Consider the following 23824-nt stretch of genomic DNA (forward strand, 5'->3'; position numbering starts at 1 on the left):
TAGTTCGGAAAAAGGTTGTCCAATATCGGATAGTAAGGGGTCTTAATATTGGACGGGCATTAAATGAGAAGAATTTAAGAAAAAACACAATTGGAGAAGACTGTGCATTATTTTAATTATATTACATGGTGTAAACATATACAAAGCGTGAAGCTGCAAAACATATAGACAGAGACGAACTGGGCCGCCCGGATACCTGGAAATTTCCGGGTGGGCCCTGCCTTGTTTGTTGAAACTCTAGCCTTGTTTGTTAAAAAACCAATAAGACAATAAATAGTCTCAAAACTACATGTAAGATATTAACTCGAGAATGTAATCTCGTCCATAATTTATGTATCCAGTAATGTGATGTGCAATCGATAACATATAAAGAGCATGGAGCTAATTCTCCTATGGTAGGGAAACAGTGTTAGACACGGAGTTGTTGGACGCGAGTTGTGGCAATAGGTAATGGTCCCCTGAGCACAGCGGTGATGTCAGTAAACGGGCACGAAGGCCCAGAAATCGGGCCCTTAAGTTTCGAGCTTGGGTCCCATTTTTCACCAATGAAATATGTAGTTCTTGGACATGGAAGGTGGGAATGGAATGGTCGTGATCCTCTGAGCGGTGTCACAATCCGAGCTCGGGGACTGATGTTACCAGATATCGGACCCCGAAATTATACGGTTGGGTCCCTTCTATTCACCAACGAAGTATGGAAGTTTTGGATGTGAGTGAGTACATTGGAAAGGGCCGGTTTCCCCTTAGCACATCGGTGATGATGTAAATCTGGCCTGGGGCCCGAAGTCCAAGAAATCGGGCCCAAAGGATGTTGATGCCGTATTCTCCACGCTTTTTGCTAAAAAAAAAAAAAAAAAAAAAGTAAGTTTTTATTATACTGCCTGAATGTTATTCAACCGAACATTACAAGACAATACTGATACTGCATGTCAGTAAGGTACATGATATCGAAGGTATTTGATATCGAAGAGAAGGAACCTGAGCCCAAACATGTGGTGCCCGAATTCTTGGGTTTTAGGCTACGGGACCGATCTCTAATATCACCGCTATCCTCAGTGAACCCTGTTCTTTCCAACGCTACTACTTGCGTTTCCAACTCCATGTCTAAAACGGTTTCTTCACTATAGGAGGATTTCTATGGAATATTCTCCATGTTCTTATCCAAGAGTAACAAAGACATTGCAAAGCTGTGGGAATTAACAGGGCATTAGATTGGGACAACTTCTTTTTATCGTGTATATAAAGTACAGGGAAATAGTGGACCTCAAAGGAAACACACTACTCTTTTCTTGTAAATCTTTAGTTTTTAACATGATTTTTTTATTTTATTTTATTTTTTACTTGTTTCCAAAACTCGAGTAGAAAGAGGTGGCTATTGCTGATGCAATCATAGTTTTTTTTTTTTTTTTTTTTAAGTTCGAGTCGATAAAGAGGGAGAGAGATAGCAAGATGGGGTATCTAATTCGGTATACCTAACAATAGTGCACGAATGTTGACAGGAACCTATTTCCGAATATTGCGGGGAGTTGGCATTGGGATACAAATCCAGGGTAGATTAAATGATAGATTTACAAACAACAAAAAAATTAATGTTTGATGCTTCTTGTCTTTATCCTCGCCGATTTACTGGTTTACTAAATGAGGGTGTTCCAGAAGGTGTTTTGCACGAGACAGCAGAAAATGTTTAGTTGAGCATGAAAATTTGAAATCTGAATTGTTGAATTTCGCTAAAATTTAAAAATATATATATATATATATATATATCCGGAAAACTCTGTCAGACTATGATAAAGCAAATATTGAATACTGTACTGACATACAACCCGACGTAGATGTTGCAGAATGCCACAATTCTGCTAAGTGTAGTGCCTCGGAGGGCGAAAGTGAACCTGAGAAATGCATTTTTTTTTTTTTTTTTTTTTTTTTTTTTAAGAATACCAGTCTTATAAGATGTGCAACGAAAATCATCCGTGTAAGCAGAGTTACTTGTGTTGCTACACGTTGCTACTAAGGTATGACATGTGTGTTTCCACTTTCCAAACACTGTTTACTGTACACAAATATTTGATAACTGTCTTAATTACTTAACTATTGTGTAAGCGAGCATTCAGTTATTTTAAATTAATTAAAACTCGTAAGCGTTCGTTTTTGTCAAATCATATTCTGGAATAATTTATGCTTATGGTCATTGAAAGGGAAGTTCTGCAAAAATGATGAAATTGGGAAATCTTCTTCTGTCTTTAGAAACCTGCTACTGTAAAAATTGGTTTGATAAATGAACTTCATTACTCACGCATTTTATAAGAATTGCAAAACGCATCAAAGACATGTCTGACAAATGCGTTATCACCTCTATGTAGTCAATAAGTACGCGAATTTTTACATCAAAAGTTTATGCTGTTCGTCCCGTTTTTCTTTCTTGATTTTGAGAGGGTGATTCCTAACTGCCGTTAGTAGAAAAACATTTTTGGCTGAAATGCTAATATATGGTAGTATTATTCCAATTTGATTAGTGTTTAAGAAGTCAACAAGAAATTATTTATCAAACTCAGCGTACTTTATCAAAAATGTTTTAAAATGTTCCTCACTTCCATAATTGGATGGTTACTCAATGTTCTTCATTATATATCATGTAAACAAATCTAGAAAGATAGACTACTATTTTACGCGATAAAAATTAAGTTTATTATAATTTATTCACTCATTTGCATGTACTGTACCATTCATGAAAATTAAATTCCTCATAATTTTGAAGATGGAATCGTATCATATTCAGATTTCTTTCAATATAAATAGTCTCTGCTTTGAAGAGACATGTACGATTCATTGCAAAGATTTTCAGACTGTAGAAAATAAAGAAAGCGAAATAATACTTGGCTATAGATACGCATACACGGGGGCGGGGGTTCAACCACCCAAGTCTCCAGCTTAAGGGTTTATTCCTAAAAGGGCAGTCCAGACTCCAGACCAACTCGGTATTCATCAAGGCTCTTAAGCATCATTCTCCGGGTGGGCCCTTGTACTCCCAGTTCGCCTCTGCATATAGATTTAACTAAACGTTGTTCTACAAAAAGACTACTTTCTATATATTTATAAATGTAAATTTATCTTAACTAAATATTGTTCTACAAAGTCGTAAACGTTTTTAACATGTAGATTTACTTTTAATTAAACATTGTTCTATCAAACAAACAACTTTCTAAATATGTAGATTTTCTGGTAGTACTTAAACATTGTTCAACAAAAGAGGCTACTTCCTAATAATGTAGATTTATTTGTAACTAAACGTTGTTCTACTCATTTGTAGTAGGATCGACCAAGAAGTTAAATTCCTGGCAAAAATCACAAACAAAGGATATCTATGTTTTTGGATCAATACCTTTACATAGCTCATGTCCATTTAAGATACTAGATACATCGTATCCATCGTTCACCACCTTTGACAAGTTTATAAGGCTGTGAACAAAACACAAATTCATCATCCGCACTATCTTCCTCATCGGTTGAGAGAAGAGAACTTAATGAATCGGCTGAAGAAGACATTTCATGTATGATTCTTTTGTTTGGAAGAACGCTTGCTCATAGTATCTGCGTTGCAGCAATAGCCTGGAGTATAGACTCAAGATCCCACTTCTTTCTTCGAGCGATTTCTGTCATCTGTAGTAATCGAAGAATGACCATTCCCTAATATCTGATATCCGATATTTGGAACCTCTGTACTATCCGATATTTGGCAACGTTGATCGTGTGGCAATTTTCAACTACCGGTATATACATCACGTAAACAGAAATGAACTACCAAAACATCATGTAATTTAAAAGTACTCTTCTTAGCCTATATTACAAGTATAGTATGAATATGATTTGGTTACCTTTATAAACGACATAATGCAATAAACTGCAGCAATAGAAATATTTTACAATGTCAAAATCACAAAACACTTTACCACACAAATAAACATTTTGCGAAAGATAAATTATCGTAACTCAGAAGTCTAATGACCCGCCGATTGGTGTGCAGTTATGACAACGGCCGCTAAGCGGCAGCACCTTACATGGAATATTTTTAGATATCCGATATTGGGAAACCATCCGATATTCGGCATCTTGACCCTACTTTGATGCATCTAATACTTCACATAAAACAATTATTATTGATACATATTGCATAACTTTATTAACTACAGTTAATATATTAAATACTGTAGTGAATGAATAAATAAATCTAACATGCTTTGACACGTATTTTAAAGAACCGAATCTCTTTGAAAATCCAGGCCATCTGCACTGTGAAACTTTATTTTAACTAGAAATATAACGCTTCAATCAAGTTTCAAGATGTACATTTCCAGCTTATTTCCGGAATCTAAATAGATCACAAGCAAAAACACGGAACTTTTGCGATATCTCCTTATTTGCCCTTTTATCTTCTCATATCATCTATAATTTCTTCTGATGTGTATTTTCTGCTGTGGCAAGTTCGTAATGACACATCTAGTTGTTTCACAGCATTGGCCCAGAAACATTCATTTTGTTGCATTCCTTCATTATTCATTAAAATTGCGCAAGAAGTATTCGGTTTAGGACGTACTAAAATTATACCGAGTTCGTAAAACTTAAATAAAATATTTCAGTTTTACGTCCCACGATTATGCCGTGTAGGCTAAACGAGGCGGTGATGACAAATAAATGAAATGATGGAATGAATAAAATGGGAGAACCCCGAGAAAAACCCCCACACGGTGTTTGTCCACCACAAAGTTTACTTGGCGTGAACGGGGATGAAACCAGAGACCCCACGCACCAGAGGTGTATCAAGTTCGAGTAGCATTTGGTTACAACTAAGTCAGGAAATTAGCATACTATATTTCTGCTATAAAAATGAAGATTCACTTCGTGGAGTGCGTAATGTTAATCTCCTGCTTCTTGACGTCATTTCGGATTCAGTACTGCAGTAAAAACCCCATAAAAATATATTCAAAACCAGATACTAGCAAAGACATTCTGTGGAGTGATAACGTTAAAACTACACTGTAGTTTCTTTACACGTAAATGTCTATATTTCTTTTCTTCTTTGCCTTTCATTATCATATTTTTGAGATACACAAAAGTACTTTATTATTATTGTTATTATTATTATTATTATTATTATTATTATTATTATTATTATTATTATTATTATTATTATTATTATTATTATTATTATTATTATATTTTGCAAAAACTCTTAAGACATCATGGAAATATAATATTATGTATACATCAACGAAGTAAGAGCACAGAATGTAATAATAAAATGTAACTTTCAGATAATATTTACTGTGTCAATCAAAGTTGCCACATGACAAAATATTTGTTTTGTTTTATTATTGCGAAATTGTGACCTTGTGTGTCTGATGTAATTATGTCTAGAGAAAGTATTCATAACCGCGCAAGAGGTCAAGAATATATAGAAATGCGAGTTATTTATATACTGTATATAGAAGCATTTTCTTGTCTTGCTAATTTTAAGGTCTGCTGCACAAAACAGAAAATAAAAATAAATTTAACCACCTCGGACAATAGAACCAGGAAGCAGTCTTAATTTCATATAAGAACTGCATGTGTTTGAGGAAGGCTATGCTTCATAGCCGAAACTGTAACACAAATATATAACCTTAAAATATATATAATTCTTTGGTCAGTTGGAGTTTTATTAGTAATCTTGAATTTTCCAAAGCTACAATGAATAATTTACAAGAACGACAGAATGAAAGTACTGATATTTATCTGCTTTATTTGTGATTCTTATCTGATTAATCATGACCTCTTTTACCAATACTGACGTACATTCAAATAAAGACAAATCTATATTAAATTAACTTTTCATTGTACCATTTCTTTGGCTGATTTGTATTTAATGTAGCGAGGTTATATAGGACAAGATCTACAGCTTAAAACTGGATCTGAACCACTGTTAATTCGTTTTATGTTCTCCCAACAGGAATCGAACCCGAGGCTTCGTGAGAGAAAGACCTGCGCACTTCCCACTAGATCACCGATTACCTCTTCCATTAACATTAAGAATAAAATTAACAAGATTAGATGTGTGTTTAGAATCTATCTATAACTGTGTAAGGTTTCAACTTCTGTGTCAGTGCAATTCAGCAGGTGAAACAGAATGATCGGTTCGCATCTCCTACTTCGAGAACTAAAAAAAGAGAGTCCCTCGTAATTGTAGTTGGTTATAAGACGAGACGAAAAGAGACAGAACTTTCGTGGACAAATACAAGACGAGAAGAGCTCTTCCTATAGAAAAAACACACTCTGAGGCGAGAAGAGCTCTTTCTATAGAAAACATATACTTTCTGAGACAAGAAGAGCTCTTTCTATAGGAATACATACTTTCCGAGACCAGACATCACTTTTGAGACGAGATAGCCTCAGCTCTCTCTCGAAGGCAATCCTACTTCTAACATACACTCCTTTATGTATGGCAGCCTATATGGCTCTTTCGTTCGGCTCTCCTGCAGTACGAAGTGTGCAGGCTCTTATTCTTTCATTAATTAACACAATCTAAAAGCAACACAAGGAAAGGGAGAACAAAGGAGAACGGTAAATAACCATTATTACGTGTTTCTTTTGGATTGCTGAACATCTAGGAGCAATACTTTACCCTTTGATATGAAGGGTTCCTTATTACACAAAACACGAATAGGCCTACCGATATTCACTTGGACGAATTCTGTAAATTCCAGTCCGAAAGGTGGTAAGGACGAGGGAAATTTCATTACTAACACATTTATATATGAATTTTAGGTCTACACTGAAAGTCACCATCTCGAAAAAAGAGAAAGAAAAGACACTAAACTGGGGATCGAAATCCTTTGAGTCATTCCTTGATTCAGGTTTCCACAATCTCGGAATGAAAATTTCACTCCGCAGGGAGAAGGATATAGTTATATTATTATTATTATTATTATTATTATTATTATTATTATTATTATTATTATTATTATTATTATTATTATCACATATTTAATATTAACCGCTGAACTTAAAGGTAGCCTACTCAACATGAAATCGGGAAATTCCTCAATCGATGGAAATATTCCATTCATTTGCACGAATTCCGAAAATGCCAGTAAAGGAAGAAAATTCTATTATTTCTATTTCGTCCTTGCGAACGGATTGGACATAAAGACACAAAGTTTGCTATTTTGGAGCTTTTGAGAATATAAATATGTTAGTCATTTACACTAACATGATGTGACGAGCGGACAAAGGAGGAGAAGTGGAAAATGTCCGTGGTAACACTTGATAACAATTTGACCCTTAAAATCTGTCCTCCAGAGGCGAATCTAAAAGGTAAAAACTAGAGGGATCAGCCAGAACTTAGACTATGATTACTAATAACTTCAAAAAATATATAAAATAATAGCTAAATTATTTTTCTCACTCAAAAAATTAGAAGGGAGTGCTAGGCCCCCCGGCTCCGGGCTAGATCCGCCATTGTTGTCCTCCCTAAAATCTGCAATTGTTCACACGAGTCCTAAGAGCCCACTCATAAATACAGTGGGACTGTCGCCTGTCTATATCAAACAGATTGTAAATATTAAAATTGTAGATTTAAATATGAAACATACGTTTTACGCTGAGATTCCTACTTAGTTAAAAAAAAAAAAATCTAATTTAATAAATGAATGGCCAGTGAGTCGCAAAATATAAGGTTATGATTAATACGCACCTCTTAAAAATACTTTTCTTACTGTTTAGGATGTGTATTCTCAGTTTATGTAACACAAATTGTTTTTAGGCAAATATCAGCAAAAGAACATAGCCCGGAAGCACTTATTATTATTTTATTTGTAAGTTTGAGTCGCTGTAAGGTCCGAAATTCGATGTCAAAAATCGTAAACACAGATCGAAAATTCTTACATTAGTGGTGAGTCGATTTGTATGACTTAATTAGGGAGGTTTGGCTTACAACAGGAACTGACTCACAGTCTTGCTGTGAGTCTGGAGGTCTTGGGTTCGAATCTGGTGTTTGGTCATACTTTTTCGTGGCTAACAGGCTAACGCGCGTGCTTTCTGTGTACGTGGTCCAAGGTTTGATCTGTGGTGGTAATGCTTGTCTGTCTAACGCAGAAATCTAAGTAGTAGTGGCTTGAATCCGAAGTTATACAGATGACCTCGTTTCATATAATTTAGGTATTGAATTTGGACGCTAAACTCTAATCAATGAGTCAGTTCGATGGACGACAGTTCTGACTATTTTTTTAAGTTTCCCTCAGTCTCAGAATGCAAAAACAGAAAAGGAAGTTTAGTAACACTTTAGCTGACTTTTTCCATTTCCTTCTACGTTATTTTAACTTTAGTTGATATAAACTGTAAATTGTTCCCTCCGAGCTTCAACTTGGTCAAATATTTAAATTTATAAGAAAAAAAGTCATGTTATAGTAATTAACAGAGGACACTTATAAGGAATTTGGTTTACCAAAACTCCAATATAACATGTCCATATATCCGTCCATCCGTCCGTTCGGGAGATAAAAAAAATCTCAAGAGCTATTTGATCGATCAACACCAATTTTGATCAAGATATACTGTACAAGGTGAAAAGTAGTTGATAACTTGGGTGCTCGAAGGGGAGGGCAGGGTGGGGCTCGAGCCCCCCCCCCCTCTGGCTCACGAAAAATCTATTAAATTTCTTAAGATTTTCTTAATACAAATAAAAAATACCGAACTTAATATAGCAACCAGGCATTTGAGCCCACCCCTAGAAAATTTTCTTTGAGCGCTCATGGTTAATAAAGGTGATATACAGACTAGAAGTGGTGGAAATCAACCATTTCCGATATTTAGGTTGATCACTAAAAACATCAGTGATAGCGAGGACAAGTGGTTTCCTGCAATGAAGTAAGCGTCCCAAGAACAGATTCCACCTTCATGGTTAACTCTTTATTAAAACTGGAAGTGCAAGAAATCTACTAGAAGTCAATGTAAAAACAATCAGAGATAACGAGAAGGATTTTTAAAAAACGATTTAGCGTTGTAAAGACTTTAATATTGGTCGCCATAGTATAGAAACTGTAATAGGTAGCGAGAAGCTGCTTTTTGAATCAATTAAGTGCTCCAAGAATTCATTCCATCTCTCTTTTAATCCCTCTACTAAAAACGGAAATGGCCGACATAAAACAACTCCCGGTTTTAATGTTGATCCCTAGAGTAAAAACTGTAACAGATAGCTAGAAGTGTTTTTCCTGCAATTACTTAAGCGTCCGAAGAGTATATTCCTTCTTATTCTAACCTTTTTATTAAAATTGGAAGTGGCAAAAATCAACTACTTCCGGTTTTAACGGTGATGACTCTAAAGAGAAATAGATAAAGAGAAACGGTTTTCCGCAATCAACTAAGCGTCCAAAAATGCATTCCATTTCCCGTCTAATTTCCTTATTAAAACCGGAAGTGGCAAAAATCTACTACTATAATTTTCGGTTTCAATATTAATTGAGAATATATCACGCCATTCAAACCAAACTCCTCGTGTGGTGTACACGGGACACTGCTACTTGTTTTAATGTAAGTATATAATTTATTCAAATTAGAGGATCTTTAGCGTAGGCAAAAAACATCTATCTACTAATATGATATCCCGGGTTCAATACATGGTGAAAACAGCCAGCATTCCGTTCTGCCGTCGTTCTAAAGCGACAAAGTCATTCGCCCAGCCTCTGTAGATTGGAACTAAATATCCTGACTATTGTAAGATAGATGAATGAAATGAAGGCTGGACGCGACGTTGCTATGTGGTAAACGTGTGTGGCTAAACAGACGCAATACAGAACGAGCAGATAGCGTCGTTCTTTACACCGGAATTTTTCTCTTTCTGGAACTCGAAGAGCCTTCAAACGACGAAAACGGTGTCTCTAACCATAGAGTGGTCGCAACGATTCGCGAAGCCTGGACTCTGCACCAATTATAGCAAAGTTTTCTTTTACGTGTGACACATCAGTAAATTTCGGTATGTACGATTCGTGGAACCGCCTTCTGAATGCACACTTGAGGAAACGCCAAGCAGTAGACGTACACCAACAAATGTTGTCAAACTTTGATGACATGGCGAACGGGAAACAAAAGAAAAGAACTTAAATAACTATTACATGAAGAGGAACAATTATGCGATCACGTACAACAAAGACTGCTAACATATAAAACAACAACAAATTAGCGAAACGAAACTTAGCGGTCACCCGATAACATTGTACTTTCAGGAGATTTTCCATATAGCGTAAGACACGACACTGACAAAATTTCATGGATAGGGATTGACGGCCAGAACACATCTTTGCATTCTAATTGGTGGTAAAATCTGTAGATGTAGTTCAAGCTTTACGACTCCTTACGATCCCTATAGTTCTGCCGAAAGCAAGACATTGTGGATCCACATCATCTGTGGATCAACTAGACGTGGCCTAAATAGTGTCATTCTTTGTCTATTGCAATAGATCAGTCATTTCCAACTCGAAACAGTTTGACGTAGGATCCCGATTTTACAACCTGAGAAAAACAGAGAAATACAATGAGGAAACGTGGGAGTAGGGATGACGTAGAAGTGCAAGTGATACCAGTGCAAGTGCATTCATTAATGCATTCACGAGTAGTGTACCTCGAAAGCCATTGATTACGCTATCGATGTTCTAGTTTCCCTGTCACCACTGTCTTTTGTCAACGCTAGGTTATCTCCGAGCTTCTTCCCCTTAAACAGAGCAGAGAGAACCAAACTGTGACGTCACAGGGCATTCAGTTGGAAATGATTTCCCTAAGTAATGCAAGTTAGGTATAAAGTGTAACTTCTGTCTTAAAACATTGTTTAATATTTTATTTATCCCAAGAAACAACACATGAAGCGTGAAAATCCGTTGGTCTAATGGCTAGAGCGCCTGTTTTTGATGCAAGAGGTCCTGAATTCGATTTCCGGTGAGAATTAATCAGGCCCTACAAGAGTTCAGATTCCACTTTAAAGTGTAGGTTTCGTCGTAGATAGGCCTCTCTCCTTACAAAGGACGTAAACATAAATCAACGAACAAAGGAACGCAAATCAATGAACGACAGTTTACATTCTTACATTGTTATTTTTAAGCAACAGCAGGAGTAGAGTTTTGTAACTGTGAAAAAAGAATCGAATTCAAGATTTCAAAGGTTTTACAGTTTTCATGGCACCTACATTCCTACCTACCTACCTACATCCATAGCACCTACAAATTTCAAATGTATTGATTCTATGGAATTCCTCAGGTGGCTTTCTTATTTCCCGCTACACCCAAAAATAAGGCCAAGTTTACAGAAGACACAATTAAAAAAAAAAGAAAGAAAGAAAAAGAAATCAACTTGAAAATACTTTCGTCAAATCTATTCATAATTCAATTATTGCATTAATTCAATACGTTTCATTTCTTTTCTACCAGTTGTCTCGAAAACGGCTGTAGTGGTTCTTTGTAGCGTAGTTGAAGCGGTCCCAAGTTCGATTTCTAGTGAGGACACTTCATCGAAAAGGTGTAAAAAAATTTTTTTCAGGCCACACATAGTTTTTCCTCATTCGTACCAGGCAAATGCCGGATGGAACCTAACATAATGGCCCCAGGCCGTTTTCTTCCTTCCCCATTCCTTTCTTCTTCTCCAATTCCCGAGGTAGTGTGACAGCCGAAGGACGTCATCCCTCATACGTGACGGGCTAACACATATCAGCAAAAAATATTCCCTGAATAAACTCTATAAAATGAGAAATATTTCCATTGAAAAATCCATCGTGAATCATAAAATGGGTGCGGGGGATCCGTACCTTTGATTTACTTTTTAGTCGTGTAACATGTTAACGTTATATTGAGATGATCAGTGCAGAAATTAAGCTTAAACTTTTTGCATTTTTGTAAAAATCACTGAATGTCTATTCAGCACTATGGAATATGGCTTTAGCAAAAGTTAATGCTTTTGCTGCCTTTTTTCCCCCCTTTTTTTAATCAAGAAATTCTGTTTTTACTGCAAAGTATAAGACGTTTACTTTCACCTTTATCTATTTGTGAAATCAAAATAATATTTTAAGAACTCCTTTGCACTTTGCTAGAGATATCTAGCACAACAAAAACTTTTATCATACTAGAAATTGCTAAAATGATAGTTGATTTCGAATGTGGCCATATGGGGACTTTTACTAAATGCTGAAACTGTAGTGCTGTCAAATGATAAAACACGCAATATCCTAATTTCACAGAAGTATTTATTTGCCAATTCTATTAAGTTAAATGTTTCCTGATCAGTTTTTTTTTCTTTAATGTTGTAAACCGAACACTACTTTTTCACGTCATTTTAATGAAAAATAAAAGAACGTAACAAAAGAATATTTCTGGGCCAATGTAAAATAGAATGTAGTTGTATCATTTATGAAATCCTTACCAGAGTTTCAAACAACAGAAGAGCTGAAAAGGAGATACTACTGAAGTCCCGTGTTTTAGTTACTAATCACATTTCTGACGTTGTCAATTATAAGGCCCTTGTATGTGTGATGCATATGGATTGGTACGTACGAGAACCTAAGAGGTAAAGGAAAGTTTCGGATATTCGAATAGAGAATAAAGTTTATCACAACAAAATGTGAGCTCAAAAAAAGAACTCTTCTAACATGAAGGGGGGACAGTGCTATGATGCTTTCGTCACAAAAGTAGATAACTTCAATGATAGATGAATAGCATTTTGCTACCAATTTTTCAATTGCGCTCTATGATTTTGTGTAGCAAATTACGATGCGATACCGTTTAAATATTAGGTTGGTGTGAATAAAATGTCTAACTAATGCCTGGTGGGAAACCTATTTCAACAATAGGATACAGAGATAGGCTGTAATTACACGTCTAATGTTAGAAGCTTTGTATTGGTCCAGCAAATAGGCTGAGGTATCCAGACAGTCAGGAAGTAGTGGTTGTTGAACAGGAGTGTATGAAAGAGCACCATGGAGAATACAATTGGAATTGATTTGTTTTGATGAATTCGAATTAGGACATTCTGCGCAGCAAACCACAAAAAATATTAACAGTGCATTTGGACCAGGAATGACGAATAAATCCACCATTCACCGTTGGTTTGCCAAATTTCGTTTTGGTGACACAGGATTGCAATTTGAGCTTTAAGGACGCCGAAAAACATCATATTCGGTTTAACTCCTCAGGAATACCATGGAAATAGGCCCTCAGAAAAGCATTCGTGTTGTTGCGGACGAATTAGGCATTACATCATACCTCTGTCCTTCGGCGACTCTGTAAATCAGCAAGGTCAAAAAATTAGACTCATGGATGTCACATGAATTTACACTTGGGTGCCGCGGTGACTCAGTGGTAGAGTGGTAGAGTGGTAGAGGTAGAGGTGGGTAGAGACCAGGTTCGACTTCAACTCGGGCAAAGTGAGTTTCGTGGTGGACAAACACGGTGTGCGTGGATTCTCTCGAGATTCCCAGTTTCTTCATTTCACCATTTCGTTCATACTCATCATCGCCGTCTCCTTTAGCCCACATGGTATAATCGTAGGACGTAAAACTGAAAGATTTCATTTCATGAGTTTATACCGGCCCACAGGAATCACTGTCTTGATATCTACTGTTCTCTGAGTGTAAGGCATAACTGGGAAAATGTCCTGCGTCGGACTTCAGACGAAAAATGGATCTGCTATGATGTTGTGAACAGTCAGGGCAATGATTAGACCATGGTCAATGTCCAAGACTGTTTCCTAAACCATCTTTGTACCTACAGAAGGTGTTGTTGTTGGTATGGGGGAGGATGACCTGCGATTATTTCTTAAGCAAGTCGAAATTATGAATGAAGATCGAATTCTATGAAATGCGCTGCAAACTTGTCCCCAAATATCCACCAATGGGCAATAGACATAGTATTGTCATATTGATCGACACTTTTTTGCCCGCCTGTCGTGCAAAGGACAATGCAGACAGTACCGTGCCGTGGGGAAAGGGGCGAGCGGGGCGACGGTCCCTTGCGCCGAAGTAGGAGGACGCAAAATTCGGTAGAAAAAAGGAAACATACTTGGAATATGTGTATGGGGACGCCGTCTTATACTCTCGCCCAGGGCGCTGATTTTTCACGGCACGGCACTGAGTGCAGACTCTCAATGAATCGCAGTATCGAACCCTTCCTCACCCATCGTATTTCTACGATATCTCTCCCACTGACTTCTACCTCTTCCGGCATCACTTCTTGGGAGGAAAGACGTTTGCTGACAATCGGGCGGTGTAATGTGCGATTGATGAATTCTTCGCATCTCAGACTACCGACTTCTGTCGCCACAAAAGCTATCAACAACGACGACTAGTTTGATTAACTAGGTATTGTAGTTTTCTTACTTTTATTTATTTATTTTTTATTTTAGGAATGACTTACCTGTGTCGACATTCCATTCGCACCAACCTAATAAAAACTTGCGACCTATTTCACTGTTCTTGAAGAAACAAATTAATACAAAAATTTTCAATAAAATAATTTTCCAACGTGTAACAATATTTAAGCTACAATATTTTTTCGATATTCTTCACAATTATTTCTGCTTGTGAATGAATATACCTAGGCCAAGATCCGGATGTCCCAGATCAGCAGTACCACTATTAAATATAATAAAAATATAATAACTGAAAAGAATGTGCGAACAAGATAACAGACTATATGCTGCTTTATTTCAAATGGATAAAATGCTTAATTCCAGTTATTTATATTTTTACAGCTGTAACTCCCCTCACTCCTTTGAAGCATCCTCGATGACCATGTTCTGTACCAGGAACTTTTATGAAACGAAAGATAGATAGTGAATGTAGAAAAAGAATTTATCCTTGTCTCTATGACGTAATCATACAGCAATAAAATTAAGAAGAGTAAATGTTAGCCGTATTGTCTTCTGAGGATGGAACAAAAGCAATGGGAAAAAGTGAAACGTGAGTCATTAAGACTTTGACCTTGTTGTGAGATGAATGTTCTGAATTCCAAGCTCAACCATTATTATCTTAACACCTGTTAGTGTTTATTTTTACGAGACCATGCAAGAAAGTATACAAAGAATAATATCCAGACTTCACAGCTTCTAGTTCCTTATTCTTCACCAGAAATACAAATATTTTAAAGGTTAATAAATAGGTTCAGCTATCTATAAACTATTACCTACGAATGTGTACAAACAGAGAGAAGGACATTGTACTATACTATTGACAAAAATCTACTCTCATTAAAAATAATTCGATTTACCTCCTTTTAGGTAGGTTATTTTTAGATGACAACCATTGGTTATCAATAGATTTGGTACGTATGGTGGAGCAGTCACCTTTGCTGTGAGGATTCCTTGGTTCAATCTCTGGTTTTCTGGGAATTTTCGGAATATCCTTCCATGGTCTCACCCTATCAATCCTTGCATAATAATAATGAACTTTGATTAATCACCCGTTTCATTTAGCCTACAGTTCATTGTCGTGGGATATTAAATTAGAAAATTTTCTTCATTTTATTTTATTCGTAATAAGAATTAGCGACATAACCCGTTGAAAAATTTTAGCTCCTTCGTAGTTAATGGTTAGCATACGCGCCTTTGGCGTGGGAGACCGGGTTCGATTCCCGGCGGAAGCTCATGTGGTTCGGATTCCACAGTTAATGAGTAGATCCCGTTTCATATAGCTTCGCTGCTGAAAGGGACGTTAAACTCAAAATCTACTCAACACAACCTTTGAGTTTTTTTACAAGCCTATATAGCAGAGAGATAAACATGAACACATCAAATATACTGGAAGCAGCATCCCGAGACTTAATTTTGATAACATATTACACGCCGTAAATAGTATTATTTTAGTCATCTACACTGACAGGTTTATAGAAGAGATGACGAAGTATTGTTTGCCCATATTAGACAACTGCTAGAATGTACGGTACCTAAAGAGGTGAGGCTTATGAGTAGCCAAGTAGCATCCAAGCACACATGATTTCTATGGGCGTTGTACAGAGTTCGATTACTGATGAAAGCACATGTAACCACACTTTTAACAATTGATCGCCTCAACCGCAGGAAAGCGACATTGATTACCAAAATATGAAAGTCACACTATGTTTGTGATTTCGTACCTCTTGAATCATCCGACCGATCTCGATCAAATTTTCAACATAGATAAAGTTCCGGCCAAGTTTGGTTTTTATCATTTCACTTTGACAGTGCATATATATTTTAGGGGAGGGGAATATATTTAAAAATAATCGAAAATGACAGATATTAGTATCGAATCCATCATTTTCGAGGTCCTAGGATGAGCAGTGATACTTGCGATCCAGTTTAAATCTAAATTCACCCTTTTAGGTTTAAAATGAAACGTATTTTCCCCGTGCGAAGAACGGACATTCTGCTAGTATACTTCTAAAATATATTTGGCCTTATGCAGAGTGATTTTGAAGTATGATTAGCGTCAAACTAAAGACCTGACTATTGCAGGAAACATATGCTAGTCGAACTCTTTAGTATGACACCAATCACACCTAGGAACGACTCTGCATAAGGCCCATTCTCTCTAGCACTTTACCCCCTTTTTTCTTGGAGTTTAGCGTTTCTTTTCGACACCGAAGCTATATGAGATGTTGGCAAACAGTTTAAGGTAGAATATAAATCACCGTATTGGTTTCAAAATTTCTCAATGCATTCCCACCAGGAATCGAAGCCGGGCTAACGTACACCAAAGACTCATGTGCTAGCCACTGGGCCAGAGGAAATAACAATTTCTTCTCGTTAAAGTGCTCTGTTCATTGAGTGGCATTGTTCTTCAAATTTTGTATAACAAGGGAACCTGAGGTGCAGATATGCTTAAGAATTCGATCAAAATATAATTCAGAAGAATGGTAGGCTTAAATATGCTAGCTACTTACTTAAGCATAGAACCAGACTTGTCTCACTGCTCCAAACCATGGTGGCGGCTAAATTTGCGAACGAGTGTGTCCGTTAATTGAAGATGGTTGAAGGCTGTGTCAGATATGAAAAAGAAAGAAAAGCTTCAGGTTGCTCCAGTAAGAATCCAAAGCACGAGTGACACGAGAACTGAAGAAGACACTTCCATACAGGATATTGCGGTGTAGTGAACTTGGCATTCTGGAAGTCGTACTTCCCCTTAAAAGCATTACACATTCAAGGTCACAGTAACTGAGCAATCAAGTAACCAGTAGCAGGAAATAAGAAAAAGTCCTGGGGCGGATGATAACGTCTGTTATCAATACACGTGTAAAATTACACTATTCTACGTTAAATAAAATTAGGTGAGACGAAATCTTTAATGAACATCCCACGTAAATTACAAGAAATCGCTCTGATGTTTCTTCTGTTGCTGAGAATACTACCACTACTACTACAATTATTATTATTAATAATAATAATATTAATAAATATTATTATTATCTATGTAAACGTTGAAAACAAGTGTTGGTATTCAATAGTTTATTTGGAGTAGCTGAGGATGACTGAGTAGAATGTGAGATGTGAACTTACAAACTACCTGTAGTAAATCTTTCTAAGCTTTATGACCCATGGTTATGAGCGCTAGGATAAAGGAAACGGTGATGATGAGAAATGAATGAAACGGTGGAATAAAGAAAGTGGGAGAAAATGGAAGAACCCCTAGAAAACCGAGCTAGGATCGAACCCAGGTCCGCAGGCAGCAGAAGTGAAAGCTCTACCACTGAGCCACCGTGACCCTAAAACTATCTGTAGCATACCATATGTTGTCGGCAGGAAAGAGCAAGGGCGCCGATTTCTCTGTAAATTTGGGGGGGGGGCATTCAGATGCAGAAGGTATATATATGAATATTTTAAGACAGAACTCAAATTATGACAAATATTTTAACTCATAAATACAATAGGAGGGCCGACGTGAGCTTTGGGGGGACCCGGGCCCCCTCGGCGCCCTTGGGAAAGAGTATTTCCTATGTATAATTATGGTGTTGCAGAGATGCTAGAGGTGTGTGCATAAATCATTAGTAATAATTAGCATCTCTGCCTTACACCTACCCCAGGGCCTGCCCTAGCAATTTGCCGCCCCCCTTTCTCCAGAAAGAACAAATCTTTAAAAAGCCACGATTTTAATTGAATTAAACTACTCGGTGAGCAAAACAATACTTTCATTTCAAAAAATATTGTAATATTTTTACAATAAACGTATTGTTTTGCTCAGCGAGTAGTTTAATTCAGATTTAACTCTGTTAAAAGCAAAGCTTGAACAATGAATAATACCGTAAGACTTTGCACTTCAGGGGTAACTTTGCTCAAAATATGAAAGGAGTTGCACAGTCCTCTGTCAGGCCCGTAGTCAGGGGGGGGCTAGGGCGGGCTCAGCCCCCCCTAAATTTTTTGCAGCCCCCTAACTAAAATCATAGTTCGAATTAACGGGGAATACCGGGGAAATTCCCCTTCGGTAAAAATTTATGTCCGGCTCGTATCACAGAAGTAATATAACATCCCTGTCTGTGATAAATTTTCGCCTTCTACATTTACAGCAACAATACATAAACATCACCGTCTCATTCGAAAGTTTAATTCGAACACTGACTGAAATGTTGGAAGAAATTGTATTTCTAAATGTACTTTTAGAGTGCTAAATTAAAATTTACTTTTATTATCCTCATTTAAAGTATTGGCCTATTTATGCGCTACGCTTCTTTGAATTGCTAATATTTCTTTGAGCGTGAGACTGTTTTAATGCTTCATGTGCAAACAACCCTCGCTGCAGGAGAAAAATAATTTATGGTTATTCTATCGGCAAATATGCATTTGTGTTCAGAAACAACCTACTTTTACCTTAATCTTACCTTTAAGAGTTTCCTTTTTCCTGTCCTTTTTTGGAATTTGCAACTGAAAACATCCTTTTGCTGTGAGTCATTGGCTTTCGGTCAATATACGAGAGATTGAAAAGACAGCATCCCTCAACAGGGTGTCGCAACTGTTTCGCTCTAAATCACACAGGCGATTTTGACTACGTTTTATGTCACGTGATAACGGAGTAAGAAAAGTATCCTTTTCTGAATTTATTTACTCTTGTTCTGTTGAGTTGAACATGGTTGTAATTGAAAATTGATCGACGCTGGTTTCTGAAGATGCACCGAAGTTGAATTGAAGAATGAGAATTGTAGTGTAGCAGCAACTTGATTATTTGTTAAATAACTTGGAATAAGTAAGCAATATTGTTAATATATCTTTAAACTAAAGATAAGTTCGATTCACTTAATCTTTATCGGGGATGAATTATTAGATACTTATATTAAAATAATTTAATAATTGTTGCCAATCTTTGGTGCCAGAATCATGCAGATCATCAGACGTAAGCCTAATCATCCGAAGTTACTATTTTGTAAAAGAATACCTTGCAATCTTCTGGTATGTAAACAAAAAATGCAGCGGACTAAACGGAGGTAGTAGTTGCACTTATACGAAAAACAGAATTTTCAATTAAAAATTGAACCTTATTGGATGATAATATATATAATTCTTTATAAATTTGAAATTTGACCTTTGACTTAAAACAGGGTGCGTTGGGGAGTTTAGCGTCTCTCTTCAGCAAGGAGGCTATATAGACACGGGACTTATAGCTTAAAGTAACATCCAAATCACTATCGGTTTGACTCCGAGGACTCCCAGTATGGTTTGAACCCGAAACCAGACGCGCCGAAGGCGAGCGCTGTACCCATGAGGCTACAAGGTAGCCCACAAAAGTAACAATTTGTTAATGTAGTTTCATTTTGAAGAAGAGATATCTTCAATAGAAATAAGTAAATAGCTGTTTAAATCATTAGTTCTTAACTTAAACTTTTTTAGTACCTACGAAAGCAACTGATCTCGAATTCTTATTTGTACAATGTAAAGAAGAATTTCATGTATACTTTGATATGAACTGTACTATACAAAGAAAATTTAATGAACTGTTACTTCTCTTATCAATTTCGTTTCGAGAAAGAAGGTAACTGCGCTAGAACAGGGAGCTTTTTGGGAGTTATTTCTTATTTCAATGCTCGAGTACCAAAACATAACAGATTATTTTTACTTAAACATGACTTTAGTAGCAATCCTTCTAAATGATTGTTGATAGTATGTTCCAAAGAGTCTAGAGCAGTGGTTCTCAAACTGGAGTCCACGGACCCCGGGGGTCCACGTGACCTACCTATGGGATCCGCGACGTCTAAAAATTGAAATGTGTTGTGATAAAATGGAACTCACGGCTTTTATGCCAAAAGTATTTTTTCAGTTGCAAAAAAGAAAGCAATTGGAAATTATACCTACGTTTGTAAATTTGAATATTTTCTTTACTAAATTTCTGCCCTGAAGCCGGGCAACCGTTATATAGGACTACTTCAGGTGAGAGGAATTCCTTCTTTGTTAGGGCTTTTTTTTTAAAAAAGGAGTTGTACATTAACTGCACCGTGCCGATCTAGTTTTGTTGAGTTACAACAAGGACATCACCAGAAACTTCGATCTGGACACAATTGTTCTAAGATTGGCAGCATCCAAAACAAGAAGACATACTGTGATTGTGTTGTTAGTGATTGTTCAAATGTTCAACTTGTTTCTACTATAGTGTGTTAACATGAGGAGTGTGTATATGCGTGTTGTGTTTGTGTTTCTTAATCTTATGAAATTTATAAATTTGTAGATAGCAAAAATCCGTAAACATATCATTATTTCTTTCGAACATCACCATAAAAAACTATTCAAAAAATGTTTAGAAGTACAAGTGTAAAATAAAGCGCGTGATATTTGAAGAAATATAAAGTTTCATATTTAAGGAGATGTAAATAATAATACAGGTAAGATGTTAATTTCATTTTTCCAATATGCATATATTTGTTTAGGCCACACGTATTTCAAAATATTGATTTAAGATTTTGAGACCCTTCTCTATAGAATCTCTTTGAAGGTAGTATTAACCCACAAACGCCCCTTGCGCCACCAGTGACCCACTCTATTTTTCACTACGTTACATGGGCTATATCATTCATTTAGCCAAACCCCCGTTGTTCCACTTCAGGCACACTACCCATTCTCTTGTACGAATTTCGTAAATTTTTCTTCTCAGGTTTTCGATATAACACGGTATTGTTCAAGGCAGTTGCTAAGGAATAAAACTGGTCTTCGGCGTTTGTGGGTTAAATGTCATTACTCTCTACATGTCATTTCTTCAAGTTTCACAAATATTTTTTTAGTCGATCAAAAATTGGAAAACGTATTTCCTATACTAATTCTTTGGAAATTTTAATGATTGGTTCGTTCGGCCAACTATTTTTTAAAAAATATTTTTTTTTTTATTTAATAGATGAGAAAACGGAAACAAAATTGTTGCCATAATAAATAAATAAAAAGGAAACACATAGTATTCTATCTTTCAGGTACAGTTGTACTAACGCTATAGGGGAAATTTTTAATAATAATTCCTTCACGCTGTAGTTTCAGTTTTAAGAGGATAAGAAATTACTCATCATGACACACGGAGACAGACATTATATAATATATATATATATATATATATATATATATATATATATATATATATATATTGTCTGTCTCTCTCTGTGTGTGTGCCCACCCTAATTTACATTTAGCCCCCCCTAAATTTGGAGGCTGGCTACGGGCCTGTCCTCTGTCGGTAAAACCATTAACTGTAAAGAGAAAATTTCAACTGCCACTGTAAGATAGAACATCTAGATGCGTTTTGGCTATAATGTTGGCGGTTAACATCAGTTCTAATTACCCGGAGGATTTGTTGTTGTTGAGATATGGAAAGCAGTCATTGTAAAGGTCGACAAAATTTGAAAGATATCACGTACAGTAAGGGACACTTCTGGATGGGACATTTTTGCGGTAAATTTCCATATGGGTATACCATCCAGAAGTTCCCTTACTGTACAAGAATTTCCATTAAAGTTAAGTCAGTTTCGTAGAATAATACTGTGGATTGGACTTTGATGCAATAGATGAAATTGAAATGTGAAACGTTTTAAAGTCATAAAAAAGTAAAACTGGGAGAAGGCGGTCGTAGCCTCTAATCGGAGTTATTTTGCACCGATCCAAAGTAATCCCTTGGATAGGAAATCACTACTGCTGGTACCTTCTGCCTTCTAAATTTACGTAAATTTCCTATTTAGGTAGATGCCGGAACGAATTTCTTGTTGGAAAATAAATTATGAATAGTGGCAGATCCAGAAAAAAATAGTTTGAGAGGGACTTTACTCAGAAAGGCTTCGATTTCTTTTTAGAAATCACTAGACTTTTTTTTTTTGGGGGGGGTGAAGCTTATACGCATAGGAATGATTAACATTAGATTAAAAAAAAAAAAATAATAAATCATGCAATTTGCGTGGGCTTCAGCCTGATAGCCCCAAACTCCGTAAATCTTCCACTGATTACGGTTGGGATGATATTGTTGGACATAAGGAACAACCAAGGCAAATCAGTTCACGGCGATTTTTTTCTGTTTCTGAGTTCACAGTTTTGTGGGTCATATGCTAAACTATCAGAATGTGATTCATGTACCGGTACCAGAAAATACACAATTTTCTTTACAAATATCGCTAAATCATACTAAGTATCGATACCGGTATCATCATTCTAATATTAATATTTGTAGACAATGCAGTTTTGTGTAGGAAGTGAAAAATATAAATGCTGAAGGGAAAATTGCACAGAATCGTCATATTTAATATACTTATTTTGTGCAAAGTATCTTCACCTATGAGGTTACTTTGCACCAAAGTTTATATTTCAATAACTATGGTCATACTGAATGTTTGCTAATGTTTTCATTATATATTTAGCTATTATATGTTTAAAATACAGTGTTCTAAATTATTACGTTTGTAAGTTACATGCGATTTTCTTTAAAATTCCTTTAATCTGATGCAAAGTAACCCCGTCTTACGGTATTACACGATTTTAAAAGTATACTACCTCATCATGAACAACGAAGCAGAGGGAAAATGCACTCGCACCAGAAAGGCATAAACACTACAAATACAATCTCGTTGTCTATAATCTATTATGTAAGCGGAAGATAAAGCAAACACACCTGCAGAGAAACGATGGTAATCGTTTTTATAGAATTCAATATCAAGCTCAGGGGCGGACTGGCCCAGCCTGCTACCCTGCAAATGCAGGGTGGGCCCCCCAAACAGGTGGGCCCCCTCCACCAATTTTAAAAAGATGTGCTTAATTAAACCTACCAGCATCAAAAATATGGCAGGGTAACTCCCGCAAACTTGTGTTTTGAATAAAAAAGACGTAAAGTTAAACTTTCAATGACAGACCTTATTCTTCTTCACGTTTATCGACTTGAAAAGGTTCCGTCTATGAGACAATCAGGCCCTAAAACATTGCGGGGTTTGTGATACAGCAGCTGTTAAAAACGAGCACGTTAACTACTACTTTTTTAAATATAAGAAACACAGTAGATTTCAGGCTGTTATTGGATTTGGATACCATTGCCTACTCCGGTCCTTTTACAAGCCGGAGAGTGGCGATGTTTTAAAGAAACAATAGTTTCGTAGATATTGTTATTGTGGAAAGTGGAGGTTGAGCCGGAACGCTTTTGAACTGCATTGTCCTCAGTCCAAGCTTCGAAGAAATAAATCGGATCAAGCTTCGTTGTTTTATTTTCAGTGCGGTAAAGCGAAAAAAAATTAGTCGCCACTATCAACGATTGTTTTATACAAACCTCAAACAATTACTGTGAAGTTGCTGCCCTCTGCTCGTGTTTTATTTGTATATTGCACCGAAGAGCAAATCCGATAGCAGC

At 36.4% G+C, this 23824-nt stretch overlaps 1 protein-coding gene across 1 annotated transcript in view; it reads right to left on the reverse strand.

Annotated features, from left to right (window-relative positions):
* The window catches only part of LOC145666906 (uncharacterized), a 43132-nt gene extending 25976 nt beyond the window's left edge, over positions 1–17156 (reverse strand). Inside the window, exon 1 of the mRNA XM_081734503.1 lies at positions 16926–17156. Within this exon, the coding sequence (XP_081590629.1) occupies positions 16926–16965 (40 nt within the window). The 5' untranslated portion in view covers positions 16966–17156. The remainder of the gene's footprint in view (positions 1–16925) is intronic.
* Between the last annotated feature and the right edge of the window lie 6668 nt (positions 17157–23824).

This window comes from Thermobia domestica, chromosome 1, assembly GCF_964235325.1.
Source record: "Thermobia domestica chromosome 1, izTheDome1.hap1.1, whole genome shotgun sequence".
NCBI lineage: Eukaryota > Metazoa > Arthropoda > Insecta > Zygentoma > Lepismatidae > Thermobia > Thermobia domestica.